This window comes from Delphinus delphis, chromosome 2 (genome assembly GCF_949987515.2).
Source record: "Delphinus delphis chromosome 2, mDelDel1.2, whole genome shotgun sequence".
NCBI lineage: Eukaryota > Metazoa > Chordata > Mammalia > Artiodactyla > Delphinidae > Delphinus > Delphinus delphis.
Window position 1 is genome coordinate 26,176,766 of NC_082684.1, and position 15,754 is coordinate 26,192,519.

At 54.6% G+C, this 15,754-nt stretch overlaps 1 protein-coding gene across 1 annotated transcript; it reads left to right on the forward strand.

Moving 5' to 3' along the window:
- The first annotated feature begins 1,447 nt into the window (after window positions 1–1,447).
- Window positions 1,448–10,246, forward strand: ZDHHC22 (zinc finger DHHC-type palmitoyltransferase 22). The gene is made up of 2 exons (XM_060003371.1): window positions 1,448–1,994; window positions 7,526–10,246. The coding sequence occupies exons 1-2, from the start codon at window positions 1,469–1,471 to the stop codon at window positions 7,789–7,791; spliced, it is 792 nt and encodes a 263-aa protein (XP_059859354.1). The 5' UTR covers window positions 1,448–1,468; the 3' UTR covers window positions 7,792–10,246.
- The last annotated feature ends 5,508 nt before the right edge of the window (window positions 10,247–15,754 follow it).

Below are 15,754 nucleotides of genomic sequence, written 5' to 3' on the forward strand. Positions count from 1 at the left end.
CAAGGTGATCAGTCACCCAGTGGGGACGGGACAGCCTGGACGGAGGCCTACTGGCATTCGCCCGTCCTGGGTGCAGCAGCCTTCCCAGAACTTTTCTCGCGCCTCGGGCTCGCCTGCTCCTTAGCCCCTGGAAAAGTTCTCGCGGGCGCCCGGAATCCTATTTTTCAGTGGCTTCCGAAGCCGGGCAGGAACCGGGGCTGTGGGGCGGGGTGGAATAAATTTGTGGTAGGGCTGCGCTCAGCGGCGGGGGTCGATCCCCTGGAAACCTGGCCAAGCATCCACGCCTGCGCCCAGGGAGAGCTTGTTGGCATCGAAGGGGTTTCAGCGCCATCGGGGTTGTTTGGGTTTCTCGCTCCAGGAGGGCGGGAGGAAAGCGCGGAGGGGGGGGGCGATTTTAATTTCGTCGCCTCAAATGAAAACGCTCTTTGCCAAGAAATAGCTAGGGCAGCCAGCTTCGGAGAGATGGGCTGACCGGAAACGGCTGACACAGGTATTCCTGCTGCGCCCCCCATCCCACCCATCGCCTAAGTGCTTGTGGAAATGTATCGATTGTTGTCATTGATTTTTTCTAAAAAGCCAGGTGGCAGCGGCTGCGTGTGTGTACACACAGATACACACAAACACAGATACCGAGGCACACACAGATTACACATACAAAATCACACACAAGGAGCACCCCCCGCACACACACACGCACACACACACACACAGGCAAGCACACATACCCCCAAAGCTCTTTGCGTTATGCGTAAGGTCCCTGAGTATTGCCCAATATGGGGGGTGGCAAGGAGAAAGGGGAGGTGAAACAGTACTTCCAGTAGGTCATTTCTATCTGCCCCCACCCCAGATCTTCTGCTTTCTCCTCCTAGGGGGGTCTGAAGGAGGAATCCCAAACCTGGGCACGTCTCCACTGCCATAAAAAAGCAGAGCCCTAGGGGCTTCCCTGGTGGCGCAGTGGTTGAGAGTCCGCTTGCCAATGCAGGGGACGCCGGTTCGTGCCCCGGTGCGGGAGGATCCCACATACCGCGGAGCGGCTGGGCCCGAGGCCGCGGCAGTGAGAGGCACGCGTACCGCAAAAAAAAAGAAAAAGAAAAAAAAAAGCAGAGCCCTAGGCAGCCCCCCCCGCCGCCCGCCGCTCCTCCACCCCCAGCCACCTCCTACGGACTGAGAACAAGTCCCCACCTCGCCCTCCTTGTACCTGACCCCCGGGCCGTCAAGGCGCCGAGGTGCCTCAAAAACGGAGGAGGTGGGCACCAGAAGGTAGGGCTTGGCTCCCAGACGCTGTCACGATCTCGGGGTCTCACGCCTGCTTGGTCACGGGTTAGGGAAGAGAGGAGGAGTGGTCCGAGGGACATGGATTTGCGTGGAGCAGGACGGACAGACAGCGCCGGGGAGAGCCCTAGGGAGCCCTCCGGACGCTGCAGTGAGTCTTCCTCTCCCCCTGGGCCCCTTAGGAATGTAATCGAGGATGCTGGCCCTCAGGCTGCTCAACGTGGTGGCCCCCGCCTACTTCCTGTGCATCTCTCTGGTGACCTTCGTGCTGCAGCTCTTCCTCTTCCTGCCTAGTATGCGTGAGGACCCCTCGGCCGCCCGGCTCTTCTCACCTGCGCTGCTCCACGGGGCATTCTTCCTGTTCCTCTCAACCAACGCCCTGGGTAATTACGTCCTGGTCATCCAGAACTCCCCAGACGACCTGGACGCCTGCCAGGGGACCGCAGCCAGGAGGGCCCTGTGCCCTCCGCCCAGCGCCCACTTCTGCCGAGTGTGCGCCAGAGTCACCCTGAGGCACGACCATCACTGTTTCTTCACCGGCAACTGCATCGGGAGCAGGAACATGCGCAACTTCATCCTGTTCTGCCTCTACACCTCCCTGGCCTGCCTCTACTCCATGGTGGCCGGCGTGGCCTACATCTCCGCAGTCCTTTCCATCTCCTTCGCCCACCCCCTGGCCTTCCTCACGCTCCTTCCCACCTCCATCAGCCAGTTCTTCTCCGGTGAGTGGGCCTTGGCAGGCAGGTTGGGCCCTATGCAAAGACCTTCTACCTCAACCCCAAGTTTGCCAGATTTAGCAAATACAGGATGCCCAATTAAATTGTAATTTCAGATAAACAATGCATAACTATTTAATATAAGTATTTCCTGAATATTGCAGCGGACATACTTACACTAAAGTTTTTTAGTTATCTGTTTGAAATTCAGACTAACTGAGCAGGGCTTCCCTGGTGGCGCAGTGGTTGAGGGTCCGCCTACCGATGCAGGGGACACGGGTTCGTGCCCCGGTCCGGGAAGATCCCACATGCCGCGGAGCGGCTGGGCCCGTGAGCCATGGCCGCTGAGCCTGCGCTTCCGGAGCCTGTGCTCCGCAACGGGAGAGGCCACAACAGTGAGAGGCCCGCGTACCGCAAAAAAAAAAAAAAAAAAACAAAAGCAGACTAACTGGGCATGCTGTATGTCAGCTGGCAACCTCCCTCCCCACATCCATCCTCATTCGTCTTCTCCTCGGTGCTCGCCGCTGCCCATTTGCTCATAGAATTGTGGCAAACCAGGCAATACACCTGCCCTGTGCCAGGAGGGGCTGATTGCTGGCCGTCCCTCCGTGCAGCCTGCAAGGTACCCCCATGCTCTGTCCTTCCTCTGCCTGGACCCCAATCCTGCTCACATTCCTCCGAGGACTTTGCCCTCCAAAGGTCTTACTGGTCAACCACAGTAAGGTTGACCAGGGTGCCGGGCCAGTCCCAGCAGGAGGCTAACCCTCGCCCTCCTACCCACTATGTTTGAGCCCCTCCAGGTTGTCCTCCAGTCTGCAGATGGCTCAGAGCAAGGAGCACCCTGGTTGGAGATGCAGCCATATTTAATGGCTCCATCTTCACACCACAGCGCCACGGGACTGGCGTGGGATCTGACCCTCCAGGAGGCTCTTCCACTTGCAGGAGCCAGGCATGTAGACCTTCACGCTGGGGCTCAGCTATGCCCCCTGGTGAGGACTGTGCTTTATATAGCGTACCCCAAGGAGAGTACCCCAAGGAGAACCTGGTTCCTGGTGGCAGGGACCAGGCCTTGACACCGGTCAGGACCCATCCTGCCTGGCCATGAATTTGCCGCTACCTCATTTGCTTCACTCCACCTACCCCGGCCTTTGACTCTGACTGACTTGGCTGTTACAATTAGTAGCATGCACGTAGGGACACGTAGCTGTGCGTGTGTGATGTCATCTCCATTTCTCATGAAGAAACCGAGGCTCAGATGCGGTTAAATGGCTTCCCAGGATCTTAGTACTTCCGAGCAGCAGCCTCTGGCCTGCCTCCCAGGTCTTTAGACAACGCGCAGCAGCGGAGGGAATACAGCGTGTTTCATACCCCACTGACCTTTCAGGGACAAAAAAGACAGAGTGCAGCTTCTTCCACTGAGAGCCCCAAATTGTCTTGATATGCCTGGGCTGGACATTCATAAAATTCGGCCCCACTCTGGGGGAAGCGATCGTTTGGGTCTTTGTTGGGGCCTCAGCCCAGTCCTCTGCAGGTGTAAAACTTTGTGCCATTTGGCAGTGGGAACACAGAGGCCCTGGAAGAAGGACCCAGCTATGAGGGTTGCCTTGAGGGCTGGTGGTTGAGCTGGACCCAGAACTCAGAGCTCTCCGACCTTCTGGATCCTGGCGCCAGCATAGGAGGCTGCTGGGACTGAAATAGCCAGGACGAGGGAGGGAAAGTGGGCGGGCTAGGCGGTAGAGTGTGAGCACAGGCAGGTGGAGAGATGAGGAGAGCCAGAGAGGCTGATTACACTTTCTTTTCCAAGTAGTTTCATCACATAAAAATGGATGCTTCCAAAGAGAGGATCTTGAAATGGTTTGATTTAAGCTGGGCTTGGGGCCTGTCCATATGTGCTAGGTTTGGGTGGGAGACAGGAAAGTAAAGAAGAGGAACCTCTTGCTTTGATCTGATGGGGGAGCAGAGCCAGTCAGTGCCTATCCTGGGGCCCAGATCCCTATTCTAGCAGAAAAGTGAGTCCCACTATCTTTTACCTCCTCACCAGACCCACTAGGAAAAGGAGGACAAGATTTCTTTTTCTTTTTCTTTTTCTTATTTGGCTGCATTGGGTCTTAGCCGCGGCACGCAGGATCTTCATTGTCGCGTGCGGGATCTTTTGTTGCGGTTCGTGGGCTCTTCGCTGCGGCGCGCGAGCTTCTCTCTAGTTGTGGTGCTCGGGCTCCAGGGCGCGCGGGCTCCGTAGTGGCGGTGCGGGGGCTCTCTAGTTGTCCCGCGGGCCCTAGAGTGCACGGGCTTAGTTGCCCCATGGCATGTGGGATCTTAGTTCCCCGACCAGGGATCAAACCCACATCCCCTGCACTGGAAGGCAGATTCCTAACCACTGGACCACCAGGGAAGTCCCGAGGCCGTGATTTCTAATCTCCAACTCTCCCATCTCATCCTCCTCCTTCGCTGGCCTTTCATCTTTCCCCTTGACAGCCCTTCTCTCGCCTGCCCTGACACACACCTCACCTGTTCAGCTTCTCCCCTCCTGTCCCTTCTCCCTCTCTTCTCAACCCAAATGGTTGAGGGCACTGCCCTCTCATCTGCTCCAGAGGCCAGGTGGACAGGAGGGTGTAAAAAGGGACAAGTCGTTTGCTAGATTGAGCTGTCCCCAACTGTGGTACTGCTCCTAAGGCAGATCTGCCACCAGAGCATGGGATGGCCGTGTGTGGGCCCCGTGAGCCAGAAGTGGGGTGGGGGTCTTCTGGTGGCTGTACCCACATGCCCTCCGTTGATGCCAGAGAGGAAGGAGACTGGCCAGTTAGATTTTAGAGGCTGTTCTTTCTTTTGGCTTCGTGGGACCAGTACAGGTTGTGTCACTTCTCTGAGCCTCATTCTTCTCATCTGGGAAATGGAGATGACACCATCTGACCTGTATCGTGGCATTTGGAAAAGTACGCCAGTGTGGTGAGTGCCAGAAAGTCCAGTAGAAGGGAAAAGGGGTTAATATTTGTTGAGCAAATATTATGTGCTAACCACTGTGCAGGTCTCATTGCATCCAATCCTCAGGACAAGTTTGTGAGGTAGGTATTATTATATCATTTTTAAAGACTCAGCAACCAAAGGCTTAACAAGGTTAAGTTGCTTTGAAAGCACACAGCTAGTTTGGACTCAGAGCTGCTAGCCTCCAGAGCCCACATTCTTCCCACAATACTGCCTCTCTGAAGTTGCTTCTTGATGAATGAGCCACTTTGGGAGGGAGAGAGCTTCTTATCCCAGGATGTATATTAAAGATGCTGGGTGATGATCTGTCAGAGGTGCTATAGGTGCTTGGTGGAAAGCCAGGGTGGAGTGGTTGGATGGTGTGACCCTTCAGGCCCATTAGGAATATTCTGTGATTTTCTAAAAGAAGCAGAACTATTATTAAATAGTTCAGAGAAGCTGAGGCAGCCAGGCTAGGCAGCTTCAAACACTTTGAGAGAAAGCATGTCCCCAGATTAGCCTTTTGTAGCTGCTGCAAGGGGCCGGGGAAAGGCCACAAGGTCTTTTCTTCATGCCTTGATTTAGCGCCAGAAAAAAGAGACTGTGGAAAACAGCTTCCATCAGCCCAGGCTTGTCCCTGAGGCTGAGGTGCAAGGCAGGCTTGCGCTCGACAGCTCTGATGTTTGCACAGCCCAGCTTGAACGCCATCTTTGCCTGTAGCATTCCTGCACCCCAGAGGGCACCATGGTTCCAGGATCCTTCATCCTGCACATGGCTGCATGAGCTAACCTGTGCTGACAAGGAAGAAGTAGGTCAGAGGCGTGGCACAGCGCAAGGTGAGCCCTGTACCGTTGCTGCCCCCTGCCCCCCGTGCAAGCCAGCTGGACTGAGCTTTCCGTCCCCCGGACAGCAGGACTTTATTTGTCCCCAGGCCTGCAAAGAGAAACCTGCTATCAAAGCTCCTAGGGCTGAGGGCAAGAGGGGGATGCTAATGAGCAAACCTGAGTCATATCCACATCCTCCTGGCCACTGAGTCCACCATTGCTCAGATTGGAAAAGTGTTTTTTTTAATTTATTTATTTGGTTGCACTGGGTCTTAGTTGCGACAGGCGGGCTCCTTAGTTGAGGCTCACAGGCTGCTTAATTGTGGCATGCGAACTCTTAGTTGTGGCATGCATGTGGGATCTCGTTCCCTGACCAGGGATCGAACCTGGGCCCCCTGCATAGGGAGCGTGAAGTCTTAACCACTGCGCCACCAGGGAAGTCCCTGGAAAAGTTTTAAAAGCCCAGCCCTCAGGGGTCTGGGAATGGAAACGTGGGGAGCTGAGAAGAGGTCCGTGGGCACCACGGGAAGCTGGAGAAGGGAGGAATAGGGTTGAGATTTGCAGAGGTTGAATAGGTTATAAGGTGGGGTCTCTGGCATCTCACTGGAGGAAGTGATGGTGAGCTTGCCCTGCTGGAGAGAGGGGCTGAGGAGGGCTTTTGAGTTCTCTCCTGGGCCCACTGCCCTGGCTGCTGGGCAAGTCAAGGCTGCTAAAGTTGTAGCCCAGCCAGATCTCCAAGCCCTGGAAAGGAGAAGGAGAAAGCGTGATGGTCTTAAGAATTAAGCTTGAGCCCCTTTTGGAGGTAGTCTCCTTATCTGTGAAGGATGCCCAGGAGGGAGTGCTGCGCTGAGTGTGAACCAGAATGCTGGCCACTGCGCACACAATTTCTCTGAATCGTGCAACCCTATGGAGTCATTGTTGTTATACCCATTTTACATTATGAGCAAACTGCAACTCAGAGAAATTAAGAAACTTGTGCAAGACCACAGAGCTGGGAGATTCAAACAGCACGGACCGGCCACCCCAACTCGGAGGAGGAGTGGAGAATCTCTTACTCAGTGATGTTTAAACCAGTCATGGAGAGTGCTGGTTTAGAGGGGTTTAGGGAAGGTCCAGCTCAAGGCAGGGACCTAGACTGATGACCTTGGGGGCCTTTTCCAGCCTTAGCAAGCTCTGAGAGGACGGCTGTGGCTGAAAGTTCCAGTGGCCATACTGTTCTCTTTTTAACATTGATGACTGAATTATCCTCTGCACTGCCTTGAAACTCGTGATTTATTCTTCTTGATGACTAGGCCCTGTTCTCCATCATGCTGTCACTTTCCCGAGTCCTCCCAGCCAGTGCTCACAGCTCCGAGGAGAAGGCACTGCAGTCTAGACAGCTGCCCAGGCACCAGCTCCCTCTCCAGGGTCCTCAGCTCACTCCTCTCTCCTCCTGAAAAACAACCCTTCTCCCTGTTTCTAGCCCCAAAAGAGAAGGCAGAGAGAGATGGTATCGCTGACCCTGAGGAAATGCTAGCATCTAGGCACTGCCCATAGAAGCGTCTCCCACGTCCCCAGTTCTCCTCTCTCGCCTCAGGAGCCATCAGCAGTAAGAAGAAGTTAGGACAACTTGTTCCTCTCCCTCGCTGCCGAGCTGAGATGTAGCTTCAATCTCATTAGTCTCCCTCCCTAGCGGAAAGCGCCTGCTTGGACGGCAGTTCGGGGCGTGGCCTGGGTGTAAAGCGATTCTGTTGTTTTCCCGCCCCCCTGCAGGAGCTGTCCTTGGTCCTGAAATGTTCGTCATCCTCATGCTCTACCTCTGGTTTGCCGTCGGCCTGGCCTGCGCTGGCTTCTGCTGCCATCAGCTGCTGCTGATCCTCCGGGGGCAGACCCGCCACCAGGTGCGGAAGGGGGTGGCAGTGAGGGCCCGGCCTTGGCGCAAGAACTTACAGGAGGTCTTCGGAAAGAGGTGGCTCCTGGGCCTGCTGGTCCCCATGTTCAATGTTGGAAGTGAGAGCTCCAAGCAGCGGGACAAGTAGCAGGCACTCCCATCATTTCTCTGTGTGTGTGTGTTGACTCCTCGTGAACATAAGACCACAGCACCCTGTCTCCACCCATGGCCCACTACAGCTTTGGGCCGGTAAGGCCCTAGCATCCACCCCTGGTCTGTAACATACAGAGAACAGCGTTGGCTGGTGGATCATGACAAGGAGGGAAAATGGCCACTGAGGCGTTGCTAGGTTCCCCGTGAGCCAGCCTGGTGGCTGCTAACCGTTCAGAGCTTCTCTTTTGTTTCTTCCCCCTTGGGGTGCCTGCTTTTCCCCTCTGCCTGGTTCACCCACGCTCCACCAAGTCTCATGTCATCACTGCTATCTGCTAGAGCTTTTCCTCTCAGCCCCATGTCAGGAGTCGGGAGGGGATTCTTGCTGCTGGTATGCAGCTCCCCAGGACCTGGAGTCTGGCAAAAGGTTTAAAATTACCACGTGTGAGAGGCAGCCAAGTCAGCTCTGCCAGCTGCTAGTGAGGTTGGGAAAGGAGGGGTGTGTGTCCTCATCCCCTCCGTGGAATTGTGAACAATGGAGGGAAAAAAGAACTCAGCAGCTCGCTGCCCAGCCCTCAAGTTGCAAGGCCTTTCTCTGGGAGACAGCAGCCAATGGCCTGGGACTTCTAGCTGCTGTCCCCTGTCCACCCCGCCCCAGCCGGCTACCCAGTGCCATCCAGGACCTGGCTGGATGCTTCCTTTCCCTGGCACTCTTCCAGCCTCTGGGTCTTTGCTAGATGCTGGGAAGGCAAGGAAGAAGAGAGAAGGAAAGGGAGATACTGATAAATGAGAGTGGTGTGTGACTGCACAACCATATAGAAGGGGGGGCATGTGATCGTGTGTGTGTGTGTGTGTGTGTGTGTGTGTGTGTGTGTGTGTGTGTGTGAGAGAGAGAGAGAGAGAGAGAGAGAGAGAGAAGTGGTGAGGAATGTTGTTGTGAAAATAGAGAAAGAATGGGAAGAGAGAGGGTCACACAGAGATTGGGCACTGGGATATTTGGGGACTGAGAATGAAAGGGGCAAATGGGTTCATTTCTGAAGGACATTCTAGCAGCTAAAGCTGTTCAGTGTTTGAATAGTTGCCTGGGAAGGTAGTGAGTGCCTCACAACTGGAGGTATTCCGGAAGGGACTAGGCAGTCATCTGGCAGGCATGCTGTGGAAAGAATTTCTGCACAGGGTCAGGGAAAGGAAGATCCTTTCCCACCCCAAGATGCCAGTGTCTTCTTCATGATTGCCAGGTCCAGAGGCAAGATCTGCAGAGACACCTGTGAATTATTTGCTTTCGTGGAGGATGGGGCGGGATGGAGTAGTCTGAAAATCATGATGCAAACTTTCAGGACCCTACCTGACAACCAGCGAGATGGGACTACTAGGTATTAATGCTAGTTGAGGGGGTTGGCCTTTGAGGACAGGGAGAGGGGACAGTGTCAGGGGCAGGTCGGGGCAGTGGTGGGGAGAGCAAAGCTGGAAAATCATGTTCAACTCTGAGGAGTGAGATTGGGAGAGTTGAGGCTCAGGAACGGGGAGACCGGAATATAGGGGTGCAGTTGGGAGACCAGCCCCGACTAGCTCTGGATGAGGGCACTGCTCTGCATTCTGGGACCCAGAAGACCAGACTCCTGGGGCATATGAGGGAGTGGGGACAACACAAGCGCCCCCTCCTGACCGGGTCCCAAGGCCGCTCTGCCATCCAGTCTGCTGGAGCCCACACTCTGCAGTGTCCAGCTGGTGGCCACAGTGACCCCAACCGTTGCCACACGACACTGCACAGCACCTCGAGTTCTCGAGCAGAGCTTGGGAGGACTTTATCTTGGTTCTGCCTTCATGGGCCCTAGAGAACTAATGTAGTAATGGTGCCACCTGCTCATAGTTCTCCCTCTTATATTATTCACTCGTTCATCCTACATGTATTTACTGAGCACCAACTGTGTGCCAAGTCTCCACCAGGCACTGGTATACGGTGGTGAACAGGATGAAATCCCTGCCACCAGGAGCATCCTGTTGCTGACCCCATGTCCCCACCCCCTGCAAAACAGTCACTCTGCCATCTTGCTGGGCAGCAGGATAGGTCACTTGGAGGGGAAGGATGTGGCGGAGAGGGTTGAAGGGGAGCCCAGGCTTCCTGGATGGAGGGGTCATTGGGGCGGGGGGGGGGCATCCTCACCCTCAGTTCTGACCATATTGAATCAGTGGGAGTGGAAGGCGAGAAGGGAAAGGGCCTGGCTCACTCCTGACCCCAAAGCTCAGGCTTGGAAGCCAGCCCTGCCCTGCTCAGTCTCCTGGAGGCTCAGCAGTGTGAGGGAGCAAAAGGGATACGTGCAGGGAGTCATCTCCTGGCTGACTGGCCAGTGGGGGTGACAGTGGGGAGGTTGCCAGGTGTAGGACTTGAGAAATATTTGTACACATGGCCCTATAATGTCGATGAAGAACATCAATAAAATATGTGGTTTTAAATTGGACTTGTTGTGATGGTTTTGGCGCTCTGGTTGGTAGCAGGGCTGGCAAGGCTGGAGTATACCGACACGGTCATACTAGCTGCTAAAATATTTAAGGTAAGTATTAAAAACGCTTCTGTTCCAGTAGGTAAGTAACCAGTGTCCAGACTCCCTGAGTAATCCGCCCCTGCTGCCCAGACACTGTTGCTCCTTCCCTGGGATCCGGGCTCACCTCGAATCCAGCGATGAAAAGGGCAGCGCCTGGCAGCGGCGCGGGGTCCCCAGGGTCCTGCTCCAGCCCTTCAGCCAGTGTCCACTGTGAGTGGTCAGGATTGTGCCACGTGGTTGGTAAAAGTGCGGGTATCAACCCTGGTTGGTAGCAGGTCCGCGTGGACCCACAGGCACCAGGGACGGAATGTCCCACCTGGGAACTTGCCTCCGCCTCCCTCTCGCAATCCCTCTCTCCCACTCCTTCCCATGACAGCTGGGGAGTGAATGAAGAGGGGAGTCCGCCTGGTCCTCCATCTCAGCCAGAGCTGCCCACCACCGAGGATCAGGCAGGGCCCCCTCCTCTCGGCCCCTATAATACGTGGACACTTTGGCAGCTGGGAGGGTGTTGAGCCCTGCAGGGAGGGAGTGGTCCCTGAGCAGGGGAATGGGCATAGCCTCTGATGCATCCAAAGATGTGCAGGCCTGGACTGATGGAAGACACAGCTGCGAAGTGCTCATTCTACTTGGGCTGTTGAAGAACCTTCAGCCAAGGTCAGTGTTGTATATGGGTCGGCATTCCCTGAACACACACCAAGGGGCAACCAGCAAGGCAGTCCCGAGATGTGCTGGGGCCAGCGGGAAGGGATGAATGGAGCTGCAGCTAACCCTCAGCACATTCTAGAGTGTGAGCTATCCATACTCCACAGGGCAGACACACCTGCCTTGTTCACACTGTACCCTGGATGCCTGGCAGGGACCAGGCACATAGTAGGTGCTCAATGATTGCACAGATCCGTGCTCATTCACTCACCGCATACCTCTTTTTCCCCTGATGTGCCCAGCACTGGGCTGTGCACACAGTGGGGCTGGAAGACAAATGAGACAGCTCTGTTCTCCGGGGGTTCACATCCTGGGAGTGCTCAAAGGACGAAGAGAGCACATCCAGAGGTAGGGAGCAAGGAGCTTCCATTTGGGCAGAACCTGGAAGGAGGGATGAGATCTCTGCAGGTGGAGAGGGATGGAGAGGGCTGTCCAGGTGGAGGGAACAGGCCTGGAGCCTTGGAATGATCGTGGAACAGTTAGGATAGGGGACATCACAGTGAGGCAGAGGGAGTTAAGGCTAAGAGTTGGGACCTGAGCAGAGGGGCCTTGAATGCCAAGCTAAGAGATCTGGAATAAATTTGACCGGTAATAGGGAACCATTGAAGGTTTTGAGCAAGGGAATTACCTGATTAGAGCTAGAGTTCAGAAAATGGAGCCTTGGCAGGTAGACTGGAAGTGGGAGGGACCAGGTAAGAGGCATTTGCTATGATCTGCGTATTATGTAACCAGGGTCTAGGGGGGAATAGTGGCTGTAGGCTGGTAAGGAAGGGAAGATATCAGAGGCACTTCACAGACATGGAACATGACTGAAGGGGCACTGGTGAAAGGATTCAAGGTGATCCTGAAGGTTGAGGTGGGGTGATCAGTGTGACCTCAAAGGACAGGCCATCAGGAGCACTGGAATTGGGAGGAGAACATGACCCTGGGCAGGGTTCAGGGCCCCTGAAGCGCTCGCCACTGTCATTGGCCCATTGGTTGGCAGTTGATGGTGTCACTCTTAATAACCACTCTGCAACCTTGAGTGGAGGAAGGGGTTCAGAGCTTTCTTACGCACAAGTCTCTGACTCCCAAAGCCGGGGGGTGGGGAACCATCTGCCTGTGGCAATAGAGGTCATAGGTCCTCTGGTCTCCACACCCAGTGGCAGACACAGGGAGATACTGGGCTCCCCAGCGCTCGGGAACCAAAGAAGCTTTGGGGAAACGATGTACTCGAGGAGACCTAAACCACATCCCCCTCCACTATAATGAGTAGCCCAGTCCTTCGGTCCTGGCAGCCATCTTTCAGCCAGTCTCCTCCACTAAGAGCATGGTTGTCCCTGTCACTCCATGTATTTGGTCCCCCCAGTGCCCCGGCTCCTCTCTGTACCCTGTGTCCTCCAACTGGCCTCATTGTTCCCCCTCACGTCCCTCCTGCCCTGCTTCTGGGCATGCACTCAGGGATGCTTGGGAAGCAGCCCCTCCTGCTGGGGAGAAAAGGGGGTGATGGGCAGAGAGCAAGGATGCCTCACTCCTGTCTTATCCCAGGTGCCTTAGGGATGAGGTAGAACCTTGGACCTGCTTAGCGGCCAGGCGAGCCTGCTGGTGGGGCAGGCGGTGTCTGGGGTAGCTCAGCTGCTCTTGGTGTTGGCCTCTGCCTCTGCCCTATTCCTCTCTCTCTGGGTCGTGCTGGCCCAGCTTCTCCATTCATGCCTCGAACATTCATTGATGCTGACTCGATGCCAGGCATGGTGCCAAAAACCAGGAAGGCAAAGATGAATGAGACCTATTGCCTGACCTGGGGGAGCTCACAGGGAAGAGGACCAATCACAGACGGTCCTGTGGTATGACAGCGCTGATGGAAGGAGGAAGACAGGGTGCTAGGGAAGCCTGGAGGAGAGCACTCACTCAGCTGTGGGTAGGCTGGAAGACTTCCCAGAGGAGGTGACATCTGGGTCACAGAGGATGAATAGGAGTTGGCTAGGCAGAAAAGCAAGGCTGTGGGTGGAAGTGGGGATGGGAAGGACTATCCAGGGTCAGGGATGCCAGTCGATTTCTGGGAATTTCAAGTCTCCATTTAGGAGTGATAGGAGCATGAGTATGCAACCACAGTCAGAGAAGATTTTAGTCCTAAGGGCACGCTCCCCCGTCTCCTCCCTCTGATCACTTCTTACGAACCCTTGGCTCATCCTAGGTCAAGGGTGTCCTGCTTGGGTGCATCAGGCACAAACTGATGTTTAGATCAGCAGGGTCCTCCAGGTTGGAGACCAAAGGCAGGGGGTCATGTTTATTGCCCAGAGTTTCAGCCTGAAGCTGCTGGAAAACTCAATTGGGACCATCGGAGATCCCTGGACCTCACCCTGGGCCCAAAGAGGGGCCTCTGGGAGCTCCCCATCACTCTTTCCTTCCCACCCAGACTCAGCAAATGCGGTTGGAAGGAAACTGTTTCTGCCAGGATGGCCTCCAGGAGCTCGAGTAGATTTGAAAAGCTGAAAACCCTGAAATGTAGGGATGACCTGCATGATGTACAGTCTCCTGAGTTGACTGGCAAGGTCCACATCCCCCTGTGGCCCGCTGCCCCCTCATGGGTGACCCCACACCCCACAACCACATGCCTCTTCCATCAGCCTAGGCCTCTCCCAGCCCCACTACATCCCACAGGGCCTCTCCTCAACTAGTCCAGCCCTGGGGGAATCTTCCCCTACACCTGGCAGCTCTAACTTCCTCCCTCCTTGCGGATTTCATCTCCCAACTCTACTGTGAACCTTAGAGGGCGGGAATGGGGACGATGAAGTGCCCTGGTTTCCCCCATTCCTAGTGTAGAGTGCAGTCCACTGACACTACTGTCGCAGTAATTCCACCGTGAGTGAGAATGACCAGCACTTACTGAACATTCTCTGCATGGCAGGCCCTTGTCGTACACACACTTTACCTGCACTATTTATTCCTCATAGCAACCCCTTGAGGTATGATTTATTACTACCCCTATTTTCCAGATAAAGAAACTGAGGCCCAAAGAGGTTATATAACTTGTCCAAAGCCTTGTGGCAGAGCTGGGATTCAAACCCAGGCTGCCTGCTCCTGACTTTATCCTTTTAACCCAGACACTAGATTGTCTTTCTACGTGGACTGTTGTAGACATCCAATAAATTCCTTGCTGAAAAGTAACAAGGAGTCGCATTTTTATTCATCAATTCATTGACTGACTGATTCAGCCAACAAATTTATTGAGTACCTACTATGTGACAGGCCCTGGTGGGAACAGAGACAGGAATAAGGCTCAGCCTCTCTCTTCACAGAGCAGACAGTCAGCTGCTTGAGGTGACTGTGCAGGTGAAAACAGGCTGATTTCAGGAACTATGGGTGTATCTGGTTCCTCCCAGACTGATGATGATGGCGAGTTGCCCTGGATGAAGCAGCTTCTACCAGAGACTGACTGTGCGGGTCTGAGGACAGTCCAGGCTGGGGGCCATCCTCCAGGGCTCAGGGACAATGCCTAGCCCGGGGGAAAGGCCTCAGTTATTTCCAGGCAGTTACTCCCAGGCAGTATCAGGGCACCTGCAGGTGGGGACCAGACACTGCCAGAAGGCTGAGCACAGCCGGGCACCTCTCACACCCCCTCCCACAGAGACCAGAGCAGGGGAGGCACCAAAGACCCTAAGATGGAGTGGGCCCTGAGGAGGAAGAGACACAGCCGCCAAAGCTCATCTACAACCTATGCGAAAAGAGAAGCCTCCGGAGGGGCCAAAGGGATAGCTGGCGAAGCGAGATCACATGTTAACGCCCTCCCCACTGAAGGCAGCCTTAGCCAGAAGCTAGCAGGCAGGGAGCAGGGCACTGACCTGAAACTCTGAGCCGAGAGCAGCTGAGAGCCAGCGTTGGGAGGCTTCCAGAGGGGAGGCAGTCCTGTGTGTGGGCTCCTTCCCAGAGTCCCTGTCCCCAAATGCCCCCTTCTGGCCTCCTTGTGATGCCTGAAATCCCCACCACCAGTATCTCCTTAAAGACAGCACACACCCCCCAGCCACAACGCCTCCTTTCAAATTCTGGGATCCGCTGGAACTGCCTTCTTTTTCTGCCTGATTGATAGAGAGCTGAGAGTTGGGCCAGATGCGGTCTGAATGGGGAACTGTAGATAGAGAGGAGGGGAGAGTGGCGTCCAAGACATGGGGAGATCTGAGGGGAAGGGGGGCCCTGCATGAGCGGTGGGAGGGGTGCCAGCCTGGGAACCTTCTCCACAGCATGGGCAGAACTAGGCCTTGGATGGGCAGGCATGGGGGTGGGGCTCACATGTCCCCTAAGCAGCATCTTGGAAAGATCACCACACGGTGAGTCCAAAGTGCCCAGTGGTTCCGGTCACTGCCATCCTCGGACATCGGACTCACTCTTTTCTTTTTTATAGTTAAATATGCAATATTAATTTTTTACTGAAGTATAGTTGATTTACAATGTTTCAGGTGTACAGCAAAATGATTCAGTTGTACATATATACGTACATAGATATATATATGTACATCTATGTATCTATAGATAGATAGATATTTTTTTCAGATTCTTTCCCATTATAGCTTATTACAAGATATTGATCCCTGTGCTATGCAGTAGGTCCTCATTGTTTATCTATTTTATATAGAGTAGTATGTATCTGTTAATCCCAAATTTATCCATCTCCTCTACTTTCCACTTTGGTAATGATTAGTTTTTCTATGTCCGTGAGTCTGTTTCTGTTTTGTAAATAAG